The 19,897-nt window shown below is 47.5% G+C and overlaps 1 protein-coding gene across 2 annotated transcripts in view; it reads left to right on the top strand.

Moving 5' to 3' along the window:
* TRIO (trio Rho guanine nucleotide exchange factor) overlaps window positions 1-19,897 on the top strand; it is a 4,621,980-nt gene that overhangs the window by 1,828,810 nt on the left and 2,773,273 nt on the right. For both annotated transcript variants that reach the window (XM_085606120.1, XM_085606121.1), the window contains exon 16: window positions 4,784-4,903. In XM_085606120.1, the coding sequence (XP_085462246.1) occupies window positions 4,784-4,903 (120 nt within the window). The remainder of the gene's footprint in view (window positions 1-4,783; window positions 4,904-19,897) is intronic.

Raw genomic sequence — 19,897 nt, 5'->3', positions numbered from 1 at the left:
GCGATTCTACAGGCCCTAGGCCTTCTCCCCATGCAAGTCAACTTTCCTAAACCTCTTTTTTAGTATATGGTCTGGTACGCCCCTAGGGCCCCTGCCATATTTGTGCTTCACTTATTGCGAAACGTTGATATTTGAATGTGTTCCTTGCTTCTAATATCATAAAGAGATTAGTAGAGTGTGTCTAGAAATAAATGCATATATATTTGATATATATACCTGTGTGGTGTCCTTTCATTTGGCAATTCAGGAGATTATAAGGTAAAACAAGCTGCTTTACATTTCTCCGAGACTTAGCCTGAAGGCTGCTCTCCACAGCTACCACTAGGATAGCTTTCTTTAAAAGTTTGTCTTAAACCTATCTACTATAAGAGTTGAATTGGACTGGTGCGAGGTGGCCACTATAACTAGTGACCAGCATATGCCAGGCCAACTTCTCACAAGGGGCTACCTGCCCCTGCTCTGGCGCGAAACTGGACAAAGGGAAGTGGGTGTAGCCACCCACTCCCCTGAATCTCCCATAGGTGGGGTCATAGAGCTAGTCCCTCCCTTCCTTGTAGTATAAGTTAGGGAGCCTTTGCCATTGCAAACTAGATATCCCTGGACGACGCTCTGAAGAAGAATCCGGGACCTTCGACGTTCCACTACCTCTGGAAGACGGAAGAATCTCCCTTGGAGTCAAGGAGTGACTCCCCTGCTTGGTAGGCACCAAAACTTTGCATCAACGGTCGCCAACTTTCCCGCTCCCGCCGGAGTTCGAAGTCCCTGCAGCCCCGGAGGTGGATTTCCTGACTTCTCCAAGGCCATCGTGAGTCCCCAGCGACGCTGAGTCAAGTGGACCCCACGACTGACGAGGAACCTGGGTACTGGGCACTATTTTCGAGTGCAACCCCTTCACGACGTTCTACGAACTTGTGCATTGGACCACTTGTGGTCCAGGCCTCCAGCAGGATTTCCACCGAAGGCCTTCCCCGTCCCGAGTGATCGAGGGCTCCTGTAAAGCATTTCCTCCCAAGGCGTCTTCGCGATCCCTTGCCGGCTGGCTTGTGGGTCCCCAGAAGGCTTTTCTACAAATCCAAAGGGCTCCCCTGGTTGCTCCAGGCCTGCCCTGACTTACCCTTGCTGGGTGAATCCCTCAGACGTTGCTGGTCTGCACCGCTGACTTTTTGTCCTTTCCACGAGACTTGCTGTTACCAAGGCTTGTTGGCGCCAATCTGGTCACTGACACCGCAGTGTGCTGCAGACTTCGTGGGACACACTGAATCCAGCTCCTGGTTGTCGTCGACGCCTCCTGGACCTCGTGGCTGAAGAGTCAAGACACCCGTGATCACCTGAAATCACCCGACGACTGTGAGCATCCATCTTCCTTGCCCCGGGTCACTGCCATGTGACTTTGAACACTGTCTCCTCTGTTTTCAGGTCTTCTTTCTTCTGAATCCAGCCTTGGATTCCACCAGACACTTCTCCTGTCTTCACAAGCAGCAAGTCTTCTTTGGCTCCCATTGAAAACGACTCCGCCACCCGACACCAAAAGACACCTATGCACCCGGCTTCCCTGGGTGAGGTAACTCCAGCACTACGGTGCTCCTGTGTGTGTTGGCTCCAGAACTACTTACCCTGTAAGTGACTTGCTTGTAAACTCTCCTGAAGTATCCTAAAGCTCTAAAATTCCAACCGCTACTTGTTCCATTGAAGTCAATTGGGATCCGCGGCTGTGTTCTCACACTGCATGCGTCTCCCGTGGGTCCTTTACTTACCTGCCTTGGTTGGATTAGTGAGGCCCCAGCGCTTCTGAAGGCCCTAGGCCTTGTCCCTTCTCAAGTCGTTATTCCTAAGTCTCTTTTTTAGTATATGGTCTGGTACGCCCCTAGGGCCCCAGCCATATTTGTGCTTAACTTGTTGTGAAATGTTGATTTATGCATATGTTCCTGACTTCTAATCTCATAAAGAGATTAGTAGAGTGTGTCTAGAAATAAATACATATATATTTTATATATATACCTGTGTGGTGTCCTTTCATTTAGTAATTCAAGAGATTATAAGTTAAAACAAGCTGCTTTACGTTCCTCTAAAGACTTAGCCTGAAGGCTGCTCTCCACAACTAGCACTAGGATAGCTTTCTTTAAAAGGTTGTCTTAAACCTATCTACCATTGAGTTGAATTGTACTGGTGCAAGGTGGCCACTTTAACTAGTGACCAGCATATTCCAGGCCAACTTCTCACAGAGAGAGTGAGTCAGTGAGAGAGAGTTAGTGAGTCAGTCAGTGAGAGTGTCAGTGAGAGAGTCAGTCAGTCAGTGAGTGAGAGAGTCAGTCAGTGAGTGAGAGTCAGTCAGTGAGTGAGAGAGTCAGTCAGTTAGTGGGAGTCAGTCAGTCGGTGAGAGTTAAAGAGGCAGATAGTCAGTCAGTGAGAGTGAGAGAGTCAGTCAGTCAGTGAGAGGGTCAGTCAGTCAGTGAGAGAGTCAATCAGTCAGTGAGAGTGAGAGAGTCAGTCAGTGAGAGTGAGTCAGTCATTGAGAGTGAGACAGTCAGTGAGAGGGTCAGTCAGTGAGAGTCAGTCAGTAAGTCAGAGGGAAGTGAGAGTCATTCAGTGAGAGAGTCAGTCAGTCAGTTAGTGAGCGAGAGTGAGAGTCAGTCAGTCTGAGAGAGTCAGTGATAGAGAGTGAGCCAGTCAGTCAGTGAGAGTCAGTCAGTCAGTGAGAGTGAGAGTCAGTCAGTCAGTGGGAGTGAGTCAGTGAGCGAGTCAATCAGTCAGTGCGAGTCGGTCAGTGTGAATCGGTCAGTCAGTCAGTGAGAGAGCTTGAGAGAGTCCCTTTAAGGGGCAGAAACTGGAATAATAAAAAGACACATTTGCGAATACAAATTCAGGAGTGGAGTACTGCTGCCCCTCTCAAGCCTTCATCTCAGCATTCAGAGCCAGTTCAGTGCCCCCCTAAAATAGAATTCAGCCTCATTATTATAAATTGGCAGGATTTTGTGAATCCTACAAAATGGCCATATTGTGCTACAATGGAGACTTACATCAGTCGTCCTCAGATTTAGTTCTTCAAATAGTACATCGGCCTCAGAGAATCCTGTTTCAAAATCCTCAAATTGCAGTTGTGTGGCCTCTTTGGCCTTTATGCACTGGTCGTCATCATGTAGTTATCCGGTAAGGGAGGCTCAGCGGGTGGCAATGACGAGGAGAGTGACACTGGCTGTAGCACCAGGACATGGGGTCACAGATAACGTGAAACACGTAGACACTATTATAGCGCTTTCTGAGTGTTCTATTCTGCGCCGCAAAGAGAACTACAGTTTGCTTAGAGTGTAGCGCTGCACGCAAGGATGTGAGGGGCAAGGGAACAGAAACAGATCACCGAGGAAGATTAGGAATAAAAAAAACGTGACTGGCCCTCCATCGAGGCGCTGGAAGAATGGGGCTGTCCGGAGCTAACCAATAACTCTAAAGGGCTGACCCAAAGCCGCTCTTTAGAGTTTGTTTGGGTTGTTCACGTGTTATCAGGTAAAGCTGTCTGCATCCAGGTCAAAAAATGGGTTTAGGGAGACTGCTGGAGAAAGAGCTGGGATAGTCAAAAATAAATAAAGAAGGAAAGAGAGCTGAGTGAAAAGTGGACGGTCAGAAACGCCATAATGATGCATCGTGGCAGGAGAGGGGGGGTGGTCATAACAGCAATAATGACGATGAGAGGCTAACTGTTACGTAAATGAGAATGTCCAGTTTTTATGTAGCGATTAATGTTGGAGAATATCCTTCTATGGCTGCTAATTTTAAAAAAACAGCAGCTCAAGACAAATGGTGGGAGCGGGCACAGGAATGCAGAAGCCTCCTTGCGCGCCGCTGCTCGCCCCTGAGACCCCTAGGCCATGGGAGTGAACATTTACAGAAAAGGCGGGACATGCACCCGTCTTTGGCCATTTGCGTGTTTTCACCCAGAATGCCTTGCACACACACCTTAAGATATTGTTGAATATATTACAACTGCCTCACATTTACACGGCAGAACATTCCAGAACTTCAGCCAGTGTAAAGAGTATAGCTTCCAGCATCCTCCAACATTTCCTATTAAAAATGGTCTACCTGGGTGCCAGCCAACCCTGGTCCCAAGAGCCACTCATCACAAAGGAAATATCTTTCCCAGAGCTATGTTTGAATTCATTCCAATTTTAAAAGTTTGCACCATTCGTGTTCTATACGGTTGGATCACTTACTAATGTGGGTTAGTGTTTTTTATTGGGAGAGGTGTGGGATTGTTGCATGAGAGGCAGTTGACATTCCATCAAATTCTGTAACTTTCTGTCACAGAAATATGAGAAAATGATCTTCTTTTTGTCAAGGTATGACATTTGGAAGGCATTCTGTGTTTTCAGGTTTTCCTATGTCCTCGGCGGCTAGGGCATGTCTAATGATAGTTATGGTATTTCAGTCCAAGATGAGCCAGCACCCAGAGAACCTCACTATCTTGAGCATTTCTGGGAGCTTTGGACCCAGAGCAATTAAGGTTGCTGTATCTTACATAGATCCCAAAGCCAAAACTCCCCAGCGCTGGTCTTTTTCATCCGTGTGCTCCTCTCTCCTCCACCCCGTGTTCCATGTTGCTCTCTTATTTGCTTCTGTGGTATTTTCTCTCTTGTTCTCACCCCCGCACACTTTCTTTTTAACAATGCTTCAGTGTTCCAATCTGTATGTATACCACAAACATGTAGAAATATAATTAGTTGTACATGTTCAAATGTTGATTGTGAGTCCTTGACCTTACCATTTCTGTGTTACTCTGCTGTTGCAGGTGCTAGGCTGGATTCGTAATGGAGAGTCCATGCTCAATGCTGGTCTCATCACTGCCAGCTCCCTGCAAGAGGCAGAGCAGCTACAGCGTGAGCATGAGCAGTTCCAGCATGCTATAGAGGTAAAAATAAAGTCTTTATTTATTTTTATGAAAACATTGTTTTCCCCTCTTTATATATAATTAATACAGACCTATATTTTGGACTGAAGCCTACCCGCACCCTTATGTATGTACTTTAACGCATTACTACCAGTTTACATGTTTGAGTTGTGTATGTTTTTTGGAATGTTTTTTTGCACCGGAAAAGTGGAAACTTAGCTGTATTGTAGATGTACAATTTGGTGTACTGTTGCATTAAGTTGACGTGTAGTCGCCACTTGATGCCCACAATTAAGTCATGTTTGGCCTACATTTACTAGTGTATGGCAGCTCAGAAAGCGACCTTTATTAGCTGATGTTCTCAAAAACTGAAAAATAATTGAGGACCATGGTTTGTAGACATAGGACGGGCTTACCAAAAGCCCCTTTCCATCTTCCACCATTTCAGAAATCATCTGTATAGAGTGAATGTCATAAAATAGAATTTGATGGTTTATTTTGTTGCTTTGCCAATTCCGATAATGTCCTGTTACACACAAATTATTGGTATCACACCTGGTAGAGCCCCAGCCCCAAAAGGAAACTATTCCCTTTTTGGAGAGAATTAGAACTGGCAGGTTTCTCTCTCTATGCTCCTGCAAAGTTATGCTCCGGTAGCTAAAAGTGTTAGGAGTCAGACAATCCTATCCGAGAATCTCATCTGTGGGTGTTTTTTACTGAGCATAGCATTCCAAAATCAGTGTGCACACAAGTATTTATGTCAAGCTACATGCTAACTTATTTTACACTATTAGTCAACAAGAATGATTGTAATTATCATAAAAATCTCAGCAAAATGTATACAAATTAGGGCAAATGTTAATTTCACCCTTACCACATTCAGTGATACATCTCCAGCCTGATCAGTCTACCTAACTTATAACAAGATGTCCAGCAGCATGGTAATACAATTTCTGCATGATATGCCAAGTCACATAATGTCTCCTTGTGTACCTTATTGTGCTTCAGGCCTGAAGTTGAAACTCTTTCATTCTGCAGCACCTTCAGGCAGGCCTTTGAAGCTTCCCCTTCGTGGACCCAGCCCATACTGGGGGAGGAGGCATGACACCTCTGCCCAGGATGGGCTTTGTTTTAGGACCCAGAGAGTGGAGACTCTCTACCCAGGGGTCCAGAAACCTGTCTGGTGGTGGCAAATGGTGGGCAGCCATTCAGGAACCACACAATGGCTGGTCGATTCTCAAGGGGCATGTCTATGATGCACTCTGAGTGCTTTTTACATTAAATTCCACACTGGCATCACTTCTTGAACACACTTACTCCTTCTTTTTGGGCTCCCACAGAATCTTTTCTAGATTGGACTACCTCTTCGCACCGGCGGGAGAGGTGGAGGCAGTAGAAAGGGCAGAGTACCTTGCAAGGGGCATATCTGACCACTCATCCCTCTGGTTGAAGGTGGGCGGGAGAGCACGTAACCACCGTCCGGAGTAGAGGCTGGCCTCTTGGGACTTAAAAGACAGGGCGGTTGCAGGTGAGATCTGGTTAGATTCAGAGAGCTACTTCTGTGAAAATGAGGCCCAGTCTCTTCGGCAGTCACTTTATGGGAGGCCTACAAGGCAGTGTTCAATGGGACTTAGTGTTGCAATGTCTAGCGGCTCTTTTAGCCACCGTATTGTGCCTCAGCATCCAGCTAGCACTCATATCTCAACTTTCGTCGCCACTTTTGGGTAGTTGTTGCGCATTCTCCCGGACGATAGCCTCGGGGCTTGACACTTCTATGTGATTGATGTTTCAAAGAAGGGAGTGATCACTATCTGCATCTGCCAAGTATTCCTTTTCCGATTGATCAGTGGTGGTTCGCTCCAGTCTCCAGGAGGTTTCTTACTTGTTTTGATTCATTCCAAGTACTCATCGGAGTCTGAAAACTGTCCCGTCCCCCCTACAGGGGGCTCAGAACAGAAGGGAGTCCCTCCACATATTCTGTGTGCCCCAACCAGTGAGCGTCTCCTCTTCCCTCTCAGTGGTTTGGGGCCTGATCTCTTGGAGGTACCATTAAGTGGGGTCTCTGCTGAGTCCAGTCCCTGCCTCTGATGGGGACGCTCTTCAATCCAGCTCCATGCCTTCTTTGGCATCTGAAAGAAGTGGGAAGCACCTTGAAAGATCACCTTGAATTTTGCTGGGAAGAGTAGCATATATTGGATCTGGAGTGCTCTTAGTTTTGTCTTGACCAAATCAAATGTGTTTCATAGCTTATGCACCTCTCTAGAGTAGACTGGGAATATCATTCTCTTGACATTTGCATGTTTAATTTCCCCCATTCTCTTCAACTCTCGGAGTATTAGGTCACAGTCTTGAAAATTGAGGAATTGAGCAATCAGAGGCCCGCGGGGGTGGTGGCCGCAAGGTAGGCATCCTGCAAGCTCGTTCAAACATGAAGCCGGGTGAGGACTGCGCTGCTGGGAGGGAGTCGCTAAGCCATGTGGTCAAGAAGGATCCTGGATCTATTCCCTCTTGGAATCCTATGAAGCATAAGTTGCTTCTGCGGGCCCTATTTTCGGCATTGTCCACCTTCCAAGTCACTTCTTTCAGGGCAGCAGTTAAGCCAGAGACTTCTTTACGCAGGTTGTGGGTTGTGTCTTCCACTTCAGAGATACGGTTTTCCGCCTGTGTTACTCTCTCTGAAACATTCCGTATGTCTTGGTGCAGAAGGGTCACCTCTGATCGTATCTCTGCCATTTTCCCCTCCAGTTCTTCCCTGGAAGCGTGTTTCGCTTGAAGGAGGGCTGTGTTGTCTGGCGGGGCAATGGCTTCCTATTCGGAGGGTGGGTGATCAGTTTGGCATATTTGTCCATCTTCCCCCTACTTTGACAGTTTGGGGTCTTCGTCCCCAGCCATCGTGTTTGTTAGGGGGTATCTCTCCAGGGGCCGGTTCCACTGTAGACTGTGCTCCTTCCACACCAGTGACTTGGTCTCAGGTAGGATAGTCATACAGATTAGCCCTAGTGACAGCGGTATAGTCTGGGTCTCTGTGTCTCGCTGTTCACTCGGGCCGGAAACTGGCTGTCAGCCGCAGTGTTCCCAAGACGCTCAGCAACGGCAGGGTACAATGCCGGGCAGACACTCACCGATGAGAGACTGTTCGCCTCGACCCCTTCATCGGTATCCGCAGTCAGAAAAGTTGAGCCACCATCTTCTAAAACCAGATCTAATCCCTCGACTACCTCCTTCAACAAAGAAGTTGAACTGCTGCTGTTGAATAGATACCTTCAGCAGTAGTCTTGATGTCACTAAATTTTACTAAGTCTGACTATTTTTCCTATATACATTTTTGTATCCTGACTAGTCTAAGTCTAAGTTGTTTGTTTATACTTTCTTTTTTGCTTTTTTGTTGTTGTCACTACTTGTTTGCTATTTGTACAACATGGTGCTATTTGTATTTTTATCTGTGTATTAACTTGTTTTGCTATTTGTACAGCACTCTGATACCCGGACAGGTCATGTCTGTGCTATAAAAAAACACCTTAAATAAAGCCAATAGCTCTTGCATAGGAGAAACCTGTTGGCTTTCCTAATGCTGTTTCTTTATAGACACCAGTGTCCCGCCTAAGATGGGACCAGAAGCATCCCAAATGTGTAGCTTGTTAGGAGCATGTTTCACACAGCACCCTTACATCTTCTTTTAATGTGTAGTCCGTATCTCTAATGTGCTTTATCAGTGTTACACAGAATAGTTTGTAATGTTCTTTTGAAGGGGAGGGTGAGGAGATGTCTTCCAAACAACACACCACATATATCTGTAGTTGGATCCTAGTTAACCCTCTTTAGTGGGGGCCAAGTGGCCATAGTCAAGGAAACACTATGCATTGTACTGTAGTTTTTGAAAGAGTTTTACAGAAAACAGCAGAGGTTGCTTGTTAGTTTTATGGAATCCTGCAAAAAATGTGCCAACTTGTACAATATGGATACATTAAAAGTCTACTAATTATCTAAATACTGCATGTGAAGTTACTTAACTGAGCACTGTGGACTTGGCAAAGAAAAGAGATTTGTGGAGATTTAGATACACAGCAAAGTGTACTAGTTAAGTATTGCACTGTAAAAACATGCTAGCTGGATGATCATGCAAGCATAAATGTATCTGATAAAGACTTCTCTGCTGAACCACACGCACTGGACGCTACGCTGTTTGCTGGGGGCTGGTCGCTGGTTAACTCACTCACAGGACTGCGAGGACCACGGAGCATTGCGCTCCTCCAACTCTGCTCACCTGGTTCCTCTTCCCGCCTGGTTCCTCCCTCCACCGCCACGCCTCGCGGCCCCCGCTGCGCGGGAGCCGCTCGTTGACCCCAAGTGTATAAAACCTTGGCTGGGGCACTTCTACAGTGGGACTCTCTGCTGAACCACACGCACTGGACGCTACGCTGTTTGCTGGGGGTTGGACGCTGGTTAACTCACTCACGGGACTGCGAGGACCACGGAGCATTGCGCTCCTCCAACTCTGCTCACCTGGTTCCTCTTCCCGCCTGGTTCCTCCCTCCACCGCCACGCCTCGCGGCCCCCGCTGCGCGGGAGCCGCTCGTTGACCCCAAGTGTATAAAACCTTGGCTGGGGCACTTCTACAGTGGGACTCTCTGCTGAACCACACGCACTGGACGCTACGCTGTTTGCTGGGGGCTGGACGCTGGTTAACTCACTCACGGGACTGCGAGGACCACGGAGCATTGCGCTCCTCCAACTCTGCTCACCTGGTTCCTCTTCCCGCCTGGTTCCTCCCTCCACCGCCACGCCTCGCGGCCCCCGCTGCGCGGGAGCCGCTCGTTGACCCCAAGTGTATAAAACCTTGGCTGGGGCACTTCTACAGTGGGACTCTCTGCTGAACCACACGCACTGGACGCTACGCTGTTTGCTGGGGGCTGGACGCTGGTTAACTCACTCACGGGACTGCGAGGACCACGGAGCATTGCGCTCCTCCAACTCTGCTCACCTGGTTCCTCTTCCCGTTCACGCCCCTGACTCCCCCCCCCCCGGGCTTAACTCAGTCTTCGCCCTAGCGCGCTAGCGGTACGCGCGCGGGACGACGCCCGGGGCGAAGACCGGGCAAAGAGCGGGCCGTTTGTGGCCGTTCGTGGACGGAAGTTGACGGGACGGGCCTATACTCCGTATTTTGGCGGAACATAACCCTAGCCTACCTGTCTCAGACCCAACTCCTATCTTCCAATTGCCGTATTCAGCGATGTCGTCTCTGAGGTCAGGTAGGAAACTAGCACAGAGTAGCACCGGGGGTTGTGTCTCGGGGACATTAGATAATTTTATTACCAGAGCTGCCCGGATCCTTGAACGAGAAATAGATTTAACAGAAAAAAGACTGTCTCTTGAGCTGTCTTCCAAAAGATCCTCTTTGGGCAGCCTTATGACAGTCTCTTCTCCCATCCCCAGGCCCCCACAACCTATTTCTGATCTTACCGAGCACGTTGGACCTGGCCCGGATATTGGTTTAGCAACAGGCCCACTGGTTAACACTTTAATTCCTACATCTGGTTCTCCCCCCCTTGGTTTGCCCCCTACTACTTCAGACAATCATTTACAGTCCCCCTCTGATTTGCCTGGTCCCGCTACCTCGTCACTGGGTGTCTTGTCACCGTCAACCCAGGGGACGAACTCGTGTAGGGAAGCGCATTCCAAGGGCAATTCAGCTAATAATACCAAAGTGCCCTCTATCTCTGTTCCCTGTCCCGATCCCATCTTCCCAGCGCCACAGGTTACCTTTGCCACTGACGTGAGCTCCGTGCCCATTTCTCGCCCTGTGCCCCCAACCACCACATCCCCTTTTTCTGCCGTCCATGTTGAGGTCTTAGAGCAGCTGTTTAAGGATTTCTTTACTCCATTATATGAGAAGGTTAATTGTCTTTCTCATATGGTCGAAAAACTAGAGGTTACGATGCATGCCAACTTGGTAATAACAGAGAAGCTCTCAGCTTCCCTATTGTCTTCTGGGCCCACCACACCTCCCGATGTAACCACTGTGGTTGAGGTCGTTTCTAATGACATCACCCCCATGTCTGGAGCTCCCCCCGATCCCCCTGTTCCCACTGTCCTTCCCACAAACACCCCCCATCAGCCACCTTGTATCATTTCCCACCACATTCCAGATAGTAACGCAAATAACAACAGAAACCAACCCATCATTAACCATTCCCTCGTTCAGGGTTCTTCTCCATTTTCTGAACTCCCTCGTATTAACCTCCCGCCTGAGTCCCATCCTTATACTGCCATTCTGGTGGGTGTTCCCAGTCTTTCGCAGGATAAGGCTGAGACTCATAGTGAGTTAAAAAACAAGGTTACTCACTGGTTGAATCGTAATAGGCCTCTGCCCGCTTCTTCTCGTGCAGAAATATTGATTGTTCGTAGGGTATGTTGGCTGGGCAGCGGGGTTAAGGGAGTAGAGGGGGATTGTGTGCTTGTAAATTTCCGTGATCCCCGGGTGGTGCGTTACTTATGTTCCCACCCTAACATCTCGGGTGCCTCAGGAATTTTTGTTACAGACCTATCTTACTTTTATCCTCCTGCACCTCTCCAACAGCTCAACTCCGGGTCACTTGGTTGGGAGATGGTCCCTAGGGGTCCTCGAAGAGTGCAGGGCCTGGATTTCCACCTTCCACTATTTAACCCTTACGCCCCCGCTGAGTGACCTGAATGGGGTTGATTGACCTCTTTGCATCCATAGCCCCGCGCCTTATAGGTCCAGTGGCCGGGGCATGCATGGACGACTTAGTACGGACAAGAGGATCTCACCCCCTGGTCTTTCCTGTGACCGCTTACATACTCATCTCCGCCTGGGTCTCTACCCATGATATCCTGGCTTTCCAAGAGACATGGGCTGTTGACCCTGTGTGTTATCCTGGATACGTAAACTTTTTTAAGGGGGCAATAAGTAACCCCAGGGGTCGTTCCTCTGGTGGTCTCTGTTTTTGGGTTAGGCAAACCTTGAAGTACAGCCTAACCGAAGTGTCTATAGAAAATCCCGACCTTCTGATCATCTCTTTGCAGAGTAACGATGAACCCTTAATATTATTAATTAATATTTACAACCGGGGTCTTCCAGGAGGGCGTGGAACCAATACATTCCTACAACTGGACGAGTTCCTCGAGACAGTTGACCCTAGTTCCAACGTACTCATTACAGGTGATCTCAACTGTTGTTTCGAGCCACTATACCCAGAATGTGATTCTCTGACCTCGGAAATCGATATTATTTGGAACATACCTTCTCTCGCCCTCACTCCTATTAAACGCTGGAGCGAATCTGCTGTTCAGTGGACGAGTTTATGCCTTGAACGTGGCTTCAGAGCAGCCAACGGACGAACCCCCTCGGATCCGTCTGGCAAAGTGACCTTTTCAGATGGCAGAGGACGTAGTAGTCGAATTGATTATGCTCTAATAAAAGTGGAGTACTGGCATACCCTGGGTGATATGTTGATATGTGAGCGAATAGAGAGTGGCCACAACCCCCTGATTCTGACACTCCTGCTCAGTCCCCAGTTTAGAAATACCCAATCCGAGATACTGACTGCAAATGCCCTTTTAACCAACAATCATCGCAGAGTGCGATGGGATAGGGTTGCTCTTGACAGTGCTATACTTTCTGAGATTGGTGATAAAGTCTCCATAGCAACTGTAGCCTTACAGTCACTTAGGCTTGAAAACGGCGACTTTGTCAATGCTACTAATATACATACCAATCTGTTTTTGGACCTAAAATCCATCTTTTCAAAACCCTGCAAGGCCATGCCCCCCAAGATTCCCAAGCAAAGCTCTTGGTATAACAAAAACTGCAGAGATTCATATAATGCTTTGAAAGCTGCTATCACTTCTAAGGATCAGGCCACCATAAGATCTACGAGAAAACTCTACAACAGGGCCAAAGTCCAGGCGAAGCGTGATTGGGATAATGACCACTGGAATGCCCTACTGGCAGCCAGCAAATCAAGGAACCTAACACTGTTCTGGCACACCTTGAAGTGGGGTAACACCTCAAACTCTCAGGCTCCCTCCAACAATGTTTCTCCGGACAACTAGGTATCCCATTATGAATCCCAGTTTTCCGATGCTGATATGGCTGTTACATCTTCAGAACCACTTTGCTGGGACCCGTTTATACCTTCTAACCTCGAGTTTGACGTTGATGAAGTCAAGATGGCAATATCAAGGGTTCCTAATGGTAAGGCCCCAGGTATCGACTGTGTCCCCGCGGACCTTTTTAAATCCGACCCTGGAATTTGGGCCCCCTACATCGCCCTCTTGGCTAATGCACTAGTTAAAGGGGCCCCCATCCCTGACTCATGTAAGGGCGCCGAAATCCTGCCCATCTTTAAAAAAGGTGATCGCTCGTGCCCGGGCAATTATCGCCCCATTAGTCTTATCGACTCTGTTCAAAAGATTATAGCAAGAATGATTTTGGTAAGGGTTCAGCTCTGGGCTGAGCAGTTTGATATTATTTCGCCCCTTCAGGCAGGATTCCGATCATGCATTAGTACCATTGACCAGGCTTTTAAATTCCAACTAATTGTCAGGAAAACGGTTTACCTTTGCAGTGGTACAATTTATGCAGCTTTCGTAGACCTTTGGTCTGCTTTTGACTTGGTCAACAGGACCAAACTCTGGGGTGAATTAGCGGAGCTTGGGCTATCTCCTGACCTCTTAAATATCATAACTAGGTTACATTATAATAACTTTGCCCAAGTCCGCTGGGGTAACCAAGGGCAGGTCACTGATAAGTTCAATGTCAACAGAGGCGTCAGACAAGGGTGTGTTCTCGCACCCACTTTGTTCCTACTATTCATCAATAGAGTTGTCCAATACTTCTCCAACAAACCCACGGATGCCCCCACACTAGGAGGGTCCAAGGTTCCGCTGCTTATGTTCGCGGACGACACCCTACTCCTCTCACAAACCTTGTCCGGGTTGCAGTCGGCTTTGAATTCATTTTCTTCTTTTTGTTCCGACTGCGACCTGTCAGTTAACGTTTCAAAAACCAAATACATGGTTTTTAATAAAGGGAAATCTGTGAGGGGCCAGGTGACCATGGATAGTGGTGTTCTGGAACGCACAAATGTTATGACCTACCTAGGTGTTTTGTTTGAAAATAAGTTGAACTGGGGACCTCAAATTGACGCCCTTTGTCTCAAATTTGCTCAATTATCGGGCTGTCTGATCAAGGAGCAAAAACAATCCCAAGTAAAAATGATAGGTCCACCTATCAAAATTTTTGAAGCCAGAATTAATTCAGCAATTTTATATGGTGCTGAACTATGGGGTCATGCAGATCTTTCCTCCCTGGTTATAGCCCAAAACAAATTTTTCAGAAAGTTAACGGGACTCCCCAGCTCAACGCCAGTGAAACCACTTCTTTTGGACCTTGGTTGTTGTTCGTTTGATGACATTGCCAGGTTCAAACCTCTGGCTTATTGGAGGAGGTTATGGACAGTCCCCAAATTGGCTCCCTTTGCCAAAGCTTTTATGGATGTTCGCTGTATTTTGGGGGCGGGTGACCTTCCCTGGTGTAAACATGTCAGTCTCCTATTGGTCTCTATGGGCTTAGACACCCTCTGGAATGACCCAGCTAACAGTTCTTTTCCCCCGAAACAAAGTTTTAAGACCCTCTATTGGTCCATGATTTCCCAAAAACACATGCTATCTGTTTCCCCTGAGTCCCTGACTGGCAAGTTTTATGGATTTAAACAAACCCCTGTTTCCGAAAAGTATTGGGATATCATCACCAGGCCTAGCGACAGGAAACTATACCACCAATTCAGGGTAGGCTCCCTACCCACCAACTCATTTACCAAAAAATGGAAGGGTGGCTCTCGTGATACCTGTAGGTGGTGCCCGGATTGTGTCGATTCCGTTGGCCACATATTCTTTGCCTGCCCGGCCTATGTAGCACCACGGGCTAAATGGCTAAAACCACTCTGCCAGAATATGGGCACCCGGCAAGGCTTTGTAGCACTCAACATTTTGAGAACCGATACTAGTGAGTGCGTTGTAATCGCTGTGGCTAAATTCCTGGGCTGGGTCTGGATTATTCGTAATAAGTCCGAATAGTTGCCTGGTACGACGCTGTGATCTTCCCCTTCCCCCACAGTGTCACATGGTTTATGTTTTTTTTTTCCTGTTTTTAAAAATATATTGTATTTTAAATTTTATGCCTGTAAAATGTCTTTCATGATGAAATTTTATCGAAATAAAGACTATATGAAATGAAATGAAATGACTTCTAGATGCAGATACCTTGCCTTTGAATTCCCCAGACGTCAGGCTAAACCTGAAAACTTTTGCATGAGCCATCGGCTCCATTCAGCTCCGTGTGACGTCGTCTGCATCGTTCGCGTCGTTTATGACATAGCAGTCACCTATATAGGCGCCACCCAGGTGCGCGGACGTCAGTTCTTTTCTTTCCGCACCAGTTATTCGCTGATCTGGAGAAGAGCTACCCCTCTGTCTCTTTTTGACAGTTTTTCAAAACCTTTTGTCGAGTAAACGCTCTTCTCGGGCCCCTTGAGAGCCCGCAACACCTTGCTCCTTTTTCTCTCGGGTGGGACTCTGTCCCCCAGAAGACATCCTGACACAGCGAGGGGGAGGAGCCCCGCACGCCTACATATTCTTCACCTGCATCCTGCAGCGCTGGCCAAGGGCGGGCCTGTCTGCGCCCGTCAGTGGCAGGAGGAGGCAGGACTGGGCCCCCCCTCTTTGCTGTGAGATTCAGCTGCAATCCATGTCCTTCTGCCCCCTGTGCATGTGAAGACTCTTTTCACAAAGGTACTGTAACCTGTAAATTGTGTTTGTCCCCTTGTTTGGTGAAGTGCTTATCACCAAGAGTTTATTTGGGGTCTTTTAAATTGCAGTAAATTTCTAACATACTATCTGGTCACGGGGAAAAGGAAACAACCGAGCTCCGCGTTAGCTAAATCTCCTCCTAAATCACGGCAATCCATTATGAACTTTATAACTGGGGCAATGGGAGCCATTGAAAAGCAAATACTAAGCGTGGAGGAAACAATAACCATATGCACTGAAGGTGGGGCTGAATCAATAAGTAAATGTTGGCCTAACGGCTAGGGCGGTCAACCTCGAATCTGGGGTACTGGGTTCGAGTCTCGGCAATGACGCTGAACATCCTCTGATTCTGGGAAAATCACTTAATCTTCCCGTGCCTAACAAAAATGAATGTGTGTCCTTATGTAACGTAACTGGTGCTATGTAAAGCGCTCTCGTATCCGATTCGGGTCAAGTTCGCACTATATAAAACACTATTAAAAATAAAAAAAATTATGTATCCTGACACCTTCGGATCTGGAATTAATCCCGGATTTACAATCCACTAGCCAAGACGCTACGAATAAAGATGAGTCTGGTCAAACTTCTGCCAAAGCTACTCTGGTCACCTTAAGTTCTAGTCCTCCATCTAAGCGCTCCAAAGCTATTAAACCCATTTTGGCAAAGACTAATACGACTTTGTGTGATGGGAAAGTGAAGCCATCAAAGAAGGTAACTGCCTTGAAAACGGGACAATGTTCAAAATCTCAAATCGCAAAGGATGGTTCTCCCGCTCAGTTTATTTTATAAATCCCCTATACAATGTTGTAGTCAGCCGAATGTATTGACTCCACTCTGCCCCCCAGTACAGGGCACATTGCAACATTCTCCCCAAATTGCTGGGGCAAACTATGCAAATACCCCTCTATTCTCTACTCCCACTTCTAATAGATTTGACACTCTCTCTAACCTTGCTGGGGTAGACTGACTAAAGGATAATTCACTGAAGGCCACCCCAACACAAAATGTAAGATCTGGCACCCCGACTCCTGATAAGAACCCGCAGCCAGATTCAAGCTCTAAAGATCTAATGACCCTGTCACCATTTGTACAAGACAAAGAGTTACTGAGTGACCTTACGTCCTCAGACTTTATTAGTATCACAGCAATTTCCTGGAATGGAGCAGGGTTGCGCAGCAAGCTCAATCCCCCAGAGTAGTTAAACTTATAAACAATTTTAACATTGTCTAGTTACAAGAAACCTGGGTTACTGATCCTTGTCATCTCAATGGCTTCAAAACTTACAACTTGCTGGCTATTCCATCTAGCCACGGTAGAAATAGGGGTGGTCTTTGTACCAATGTATCAAATAAACAATCTTCCTCTTCTGTAAAACCTAGGACTACTAGTTCTTTTTATCAAATTGTCAGCATCGATCTTTCTGGTCAACGTATGATGTTTTTAGTTAATTTTTATAATAATGCTTGTGGTTCTGAAAAATTGGCCATATTGTCCTGTCTTGAAAATGACCTGGACACCCTTCTCCTGCAGGGAACTGGGGAGAAAATTATACCCTGGGTGGGGGACTTTAATATCCAACTGTGTAAATTGCCCTCAAAATCTATTTGTGGTCTGATTTCACCAACAAATGGGGATACCATCCACTTTTTACATTCAGAGTATGGCAGGAAGCTCGATGAGCTTATTTCTAAATACGATCTAGGCTTCTGCAATGAGTTCGGCAGTATCCCTATTGAGGTACCCTGTACTTCTGACGGCACCATGGGTAAAAGTGTCATAGATTTTTTTACTTTTTCCAATTCATTATTCAACTTTTATTAGCAATTTTACCCCGCATGATTGTGTCCTAAGTGATCATTACCCCCAGAGCCTAATGTTAAACTTTGGGTCAGTAAATGACCAGAGGGATCCCTCCCATACCTTTGCCGTGGAGAACTTGGAGCTCTCCCGAATTAATGGGCTTACATTATGGTGGTCGATGGTCAACCCAACTGTCTTTTTAGAGAAACTAATACAGAAGTATAAAGTTCCTTTTATGTCTGTCTAGACTCTTCAAATGAGGCTTCCGCTATTACAGAATCCTTCGGACAAATAACCAGCGCCATTAAAGCAGGGCTATCATTAAGGCAGAAGGCAGGTACAGAAAATAGGGAGGGATGGTTTGACCATGCATGTGGCGAGACCCATGATAAACTTATAGGAGCATTGAAAAAAACAACCTCGAAATAATGAGGAGATTCAGCATTGGAGGCGGGAATATAGGCTTACCTTAAAAAAGCGTTAGAAAACATTAAAATAGTAGATGTGAGAGAAATTACAAGAGGCTAGTCTAAGTAACGATACCACTGCTTTTTGGCGCGTGGTTAACTCCACATTCCTCTGTAATACTAATATACCTAAAATTGAGGTTGCAGTGACCGAAGAAGACTGGTTAACACATTTTTCTGCCCTTTACTCATCTACTGTAAATAGGGCAATTTATCATCGAGTTTTGAGTCCTGAAGTTGCTCCGCAGATGCTTGCTCTTGTACCGGACTGGTCCACCTTAAATTTTACTCTGGAAGAAGTTTCCCTTGCTATTAGTTCATGTAGGGGAAACAACGCTCCTGGGCCAGACAGCGTTCTAATCAACCTATTTAAAGCAAACATGGATCTCTGGGCTTCCCTTCTTACCAATGTCTTCAGATCTTATCAATGTACTGGGTTCCCTTTGACTTGGACAGAGTCTCAAATTGTGCCTATATTAAAAAAAGCGACCAAAATTGTCCATCACACTACAGAACAATCTCCCTACTTGACTCATTAGCCAAGGTGGTGGGTCGTATACTTCTAGCTAGGTTACAAAGTTGGTCGGACAGTAATAACAAGATCTCCGACCTACAATATGGATTCCGTCAGGGAATTGGCACCACGGAGCAAGCCATTAATTTGAACTTGCTGGGGGCGGAGCTTGCCACAAAGCAAGATGGCCGCGATTTAGGCGAGCTCCTCGCAGATGCCCAAACAATCCTTCAAAATCCTACATGATAGGAACTAAACTATGGTTGACTGGTGAGACCTGACACTACTGGCCAGCAGGCACCCGTTCATATTGGGAATTCGCAGACTACGACATAGTTGCAGCCCGGGACGCGGCGCGGAGTTCCTGCGGCCTGGCCAGGAGAAACCGTAACCGAGGCAGCGGCCTGCCGTGAGGAGCGTATTCGTGAAGCAGAGCACGTAAAGCACGTAAAGTGGCCCCGGAGGGGCTCCCTGCCTGGTGCGGTCGGAGCTCTGCGTTTTTGGAGGCACCGGAGACGTAGAGGAACAACAAAGTAAGATAGGGGGAACTCTTGCGGAGTGAGTGGCGGCGACAGTGCAGGCTCAGCTAACACGGGGGAAAGCACCACCTACCATTGAATACACGGTGGGAGGAAAAACACCACGAAGGCCTAGCATAAGCCCCAACGTCGTATGGTGATCAGCACATGGAACGCTTGTTGCAGTAATTGGGACAAAAAGAGGGGCTCAGGAGACGCTGCGCGGCAGGTGAGGGACACCAAGCACAGTACTTATGAAAGCCCCCGTGAGGGGAGAATCACCGAGCTGAAGCGGGAGGGAGAAGAAGCAGCTCGCATCGGCCAAACAGGGCAGTGACAGGGTCGCAACAGTCTACGGCACCCGGCTGATGCACCTGAACTAGCAAATCCCTTCATGTTGTAACTGCGCATCACGATCCCGATGCAGTTTTTTGTGGAGGCTTGGTCCCGCGACTCACGCAGGTAGTGCGGGTCCTCTCTCCCACAGCCACTGATGAGGGCCTGGACACTGTCGGGCTACACTCGGCTATCTATGGACTCCTAGACATCACGCGATCTGAGTGCGGGAAACTTTTGGAGCAGCACGGTGAACAGTCAGTCATATCCCTACTCAAATAAGGCTAACCGGGGGAGACAAACGGGGGCCCCAAACAAAGGAGTGAGGTGCTGAGATATCGCATACCGTAAAGGAGGCCTACCCACAGTGCAACGGTCTAGGGCGCCGTTGACGCGCTCCTGCTAGACATCGATCATCTCTGAGGCGCCTGGCGCAGAGGCCTGGACATAGTCTGCAAACATGGGCAAGACGGACAGGAACCGGCCAAAAATAACTTTGGAACAAGCAAGGAAACAGCCAGATCAGGGTGCGGAGGATCAGCCACAATTG

Source organism: Triturus cristatus, chromosome 5_1 (assembly GCF_964204655.1).
Source record: "Triturus cristatus chromosome 5_1, aTriCri1.1, whole genome shotgun sequence".
Lineage (NCBI taxonomy): Eukaryota > Metazoa > Chordata > Amphibia > Caudata > Salamandridae > Triturus > Triturus cristatus.
Note: the sequence above shows the minus strand (reverse complement) of the source record. Positions and strands in the feature narration are given on the sequence as shown.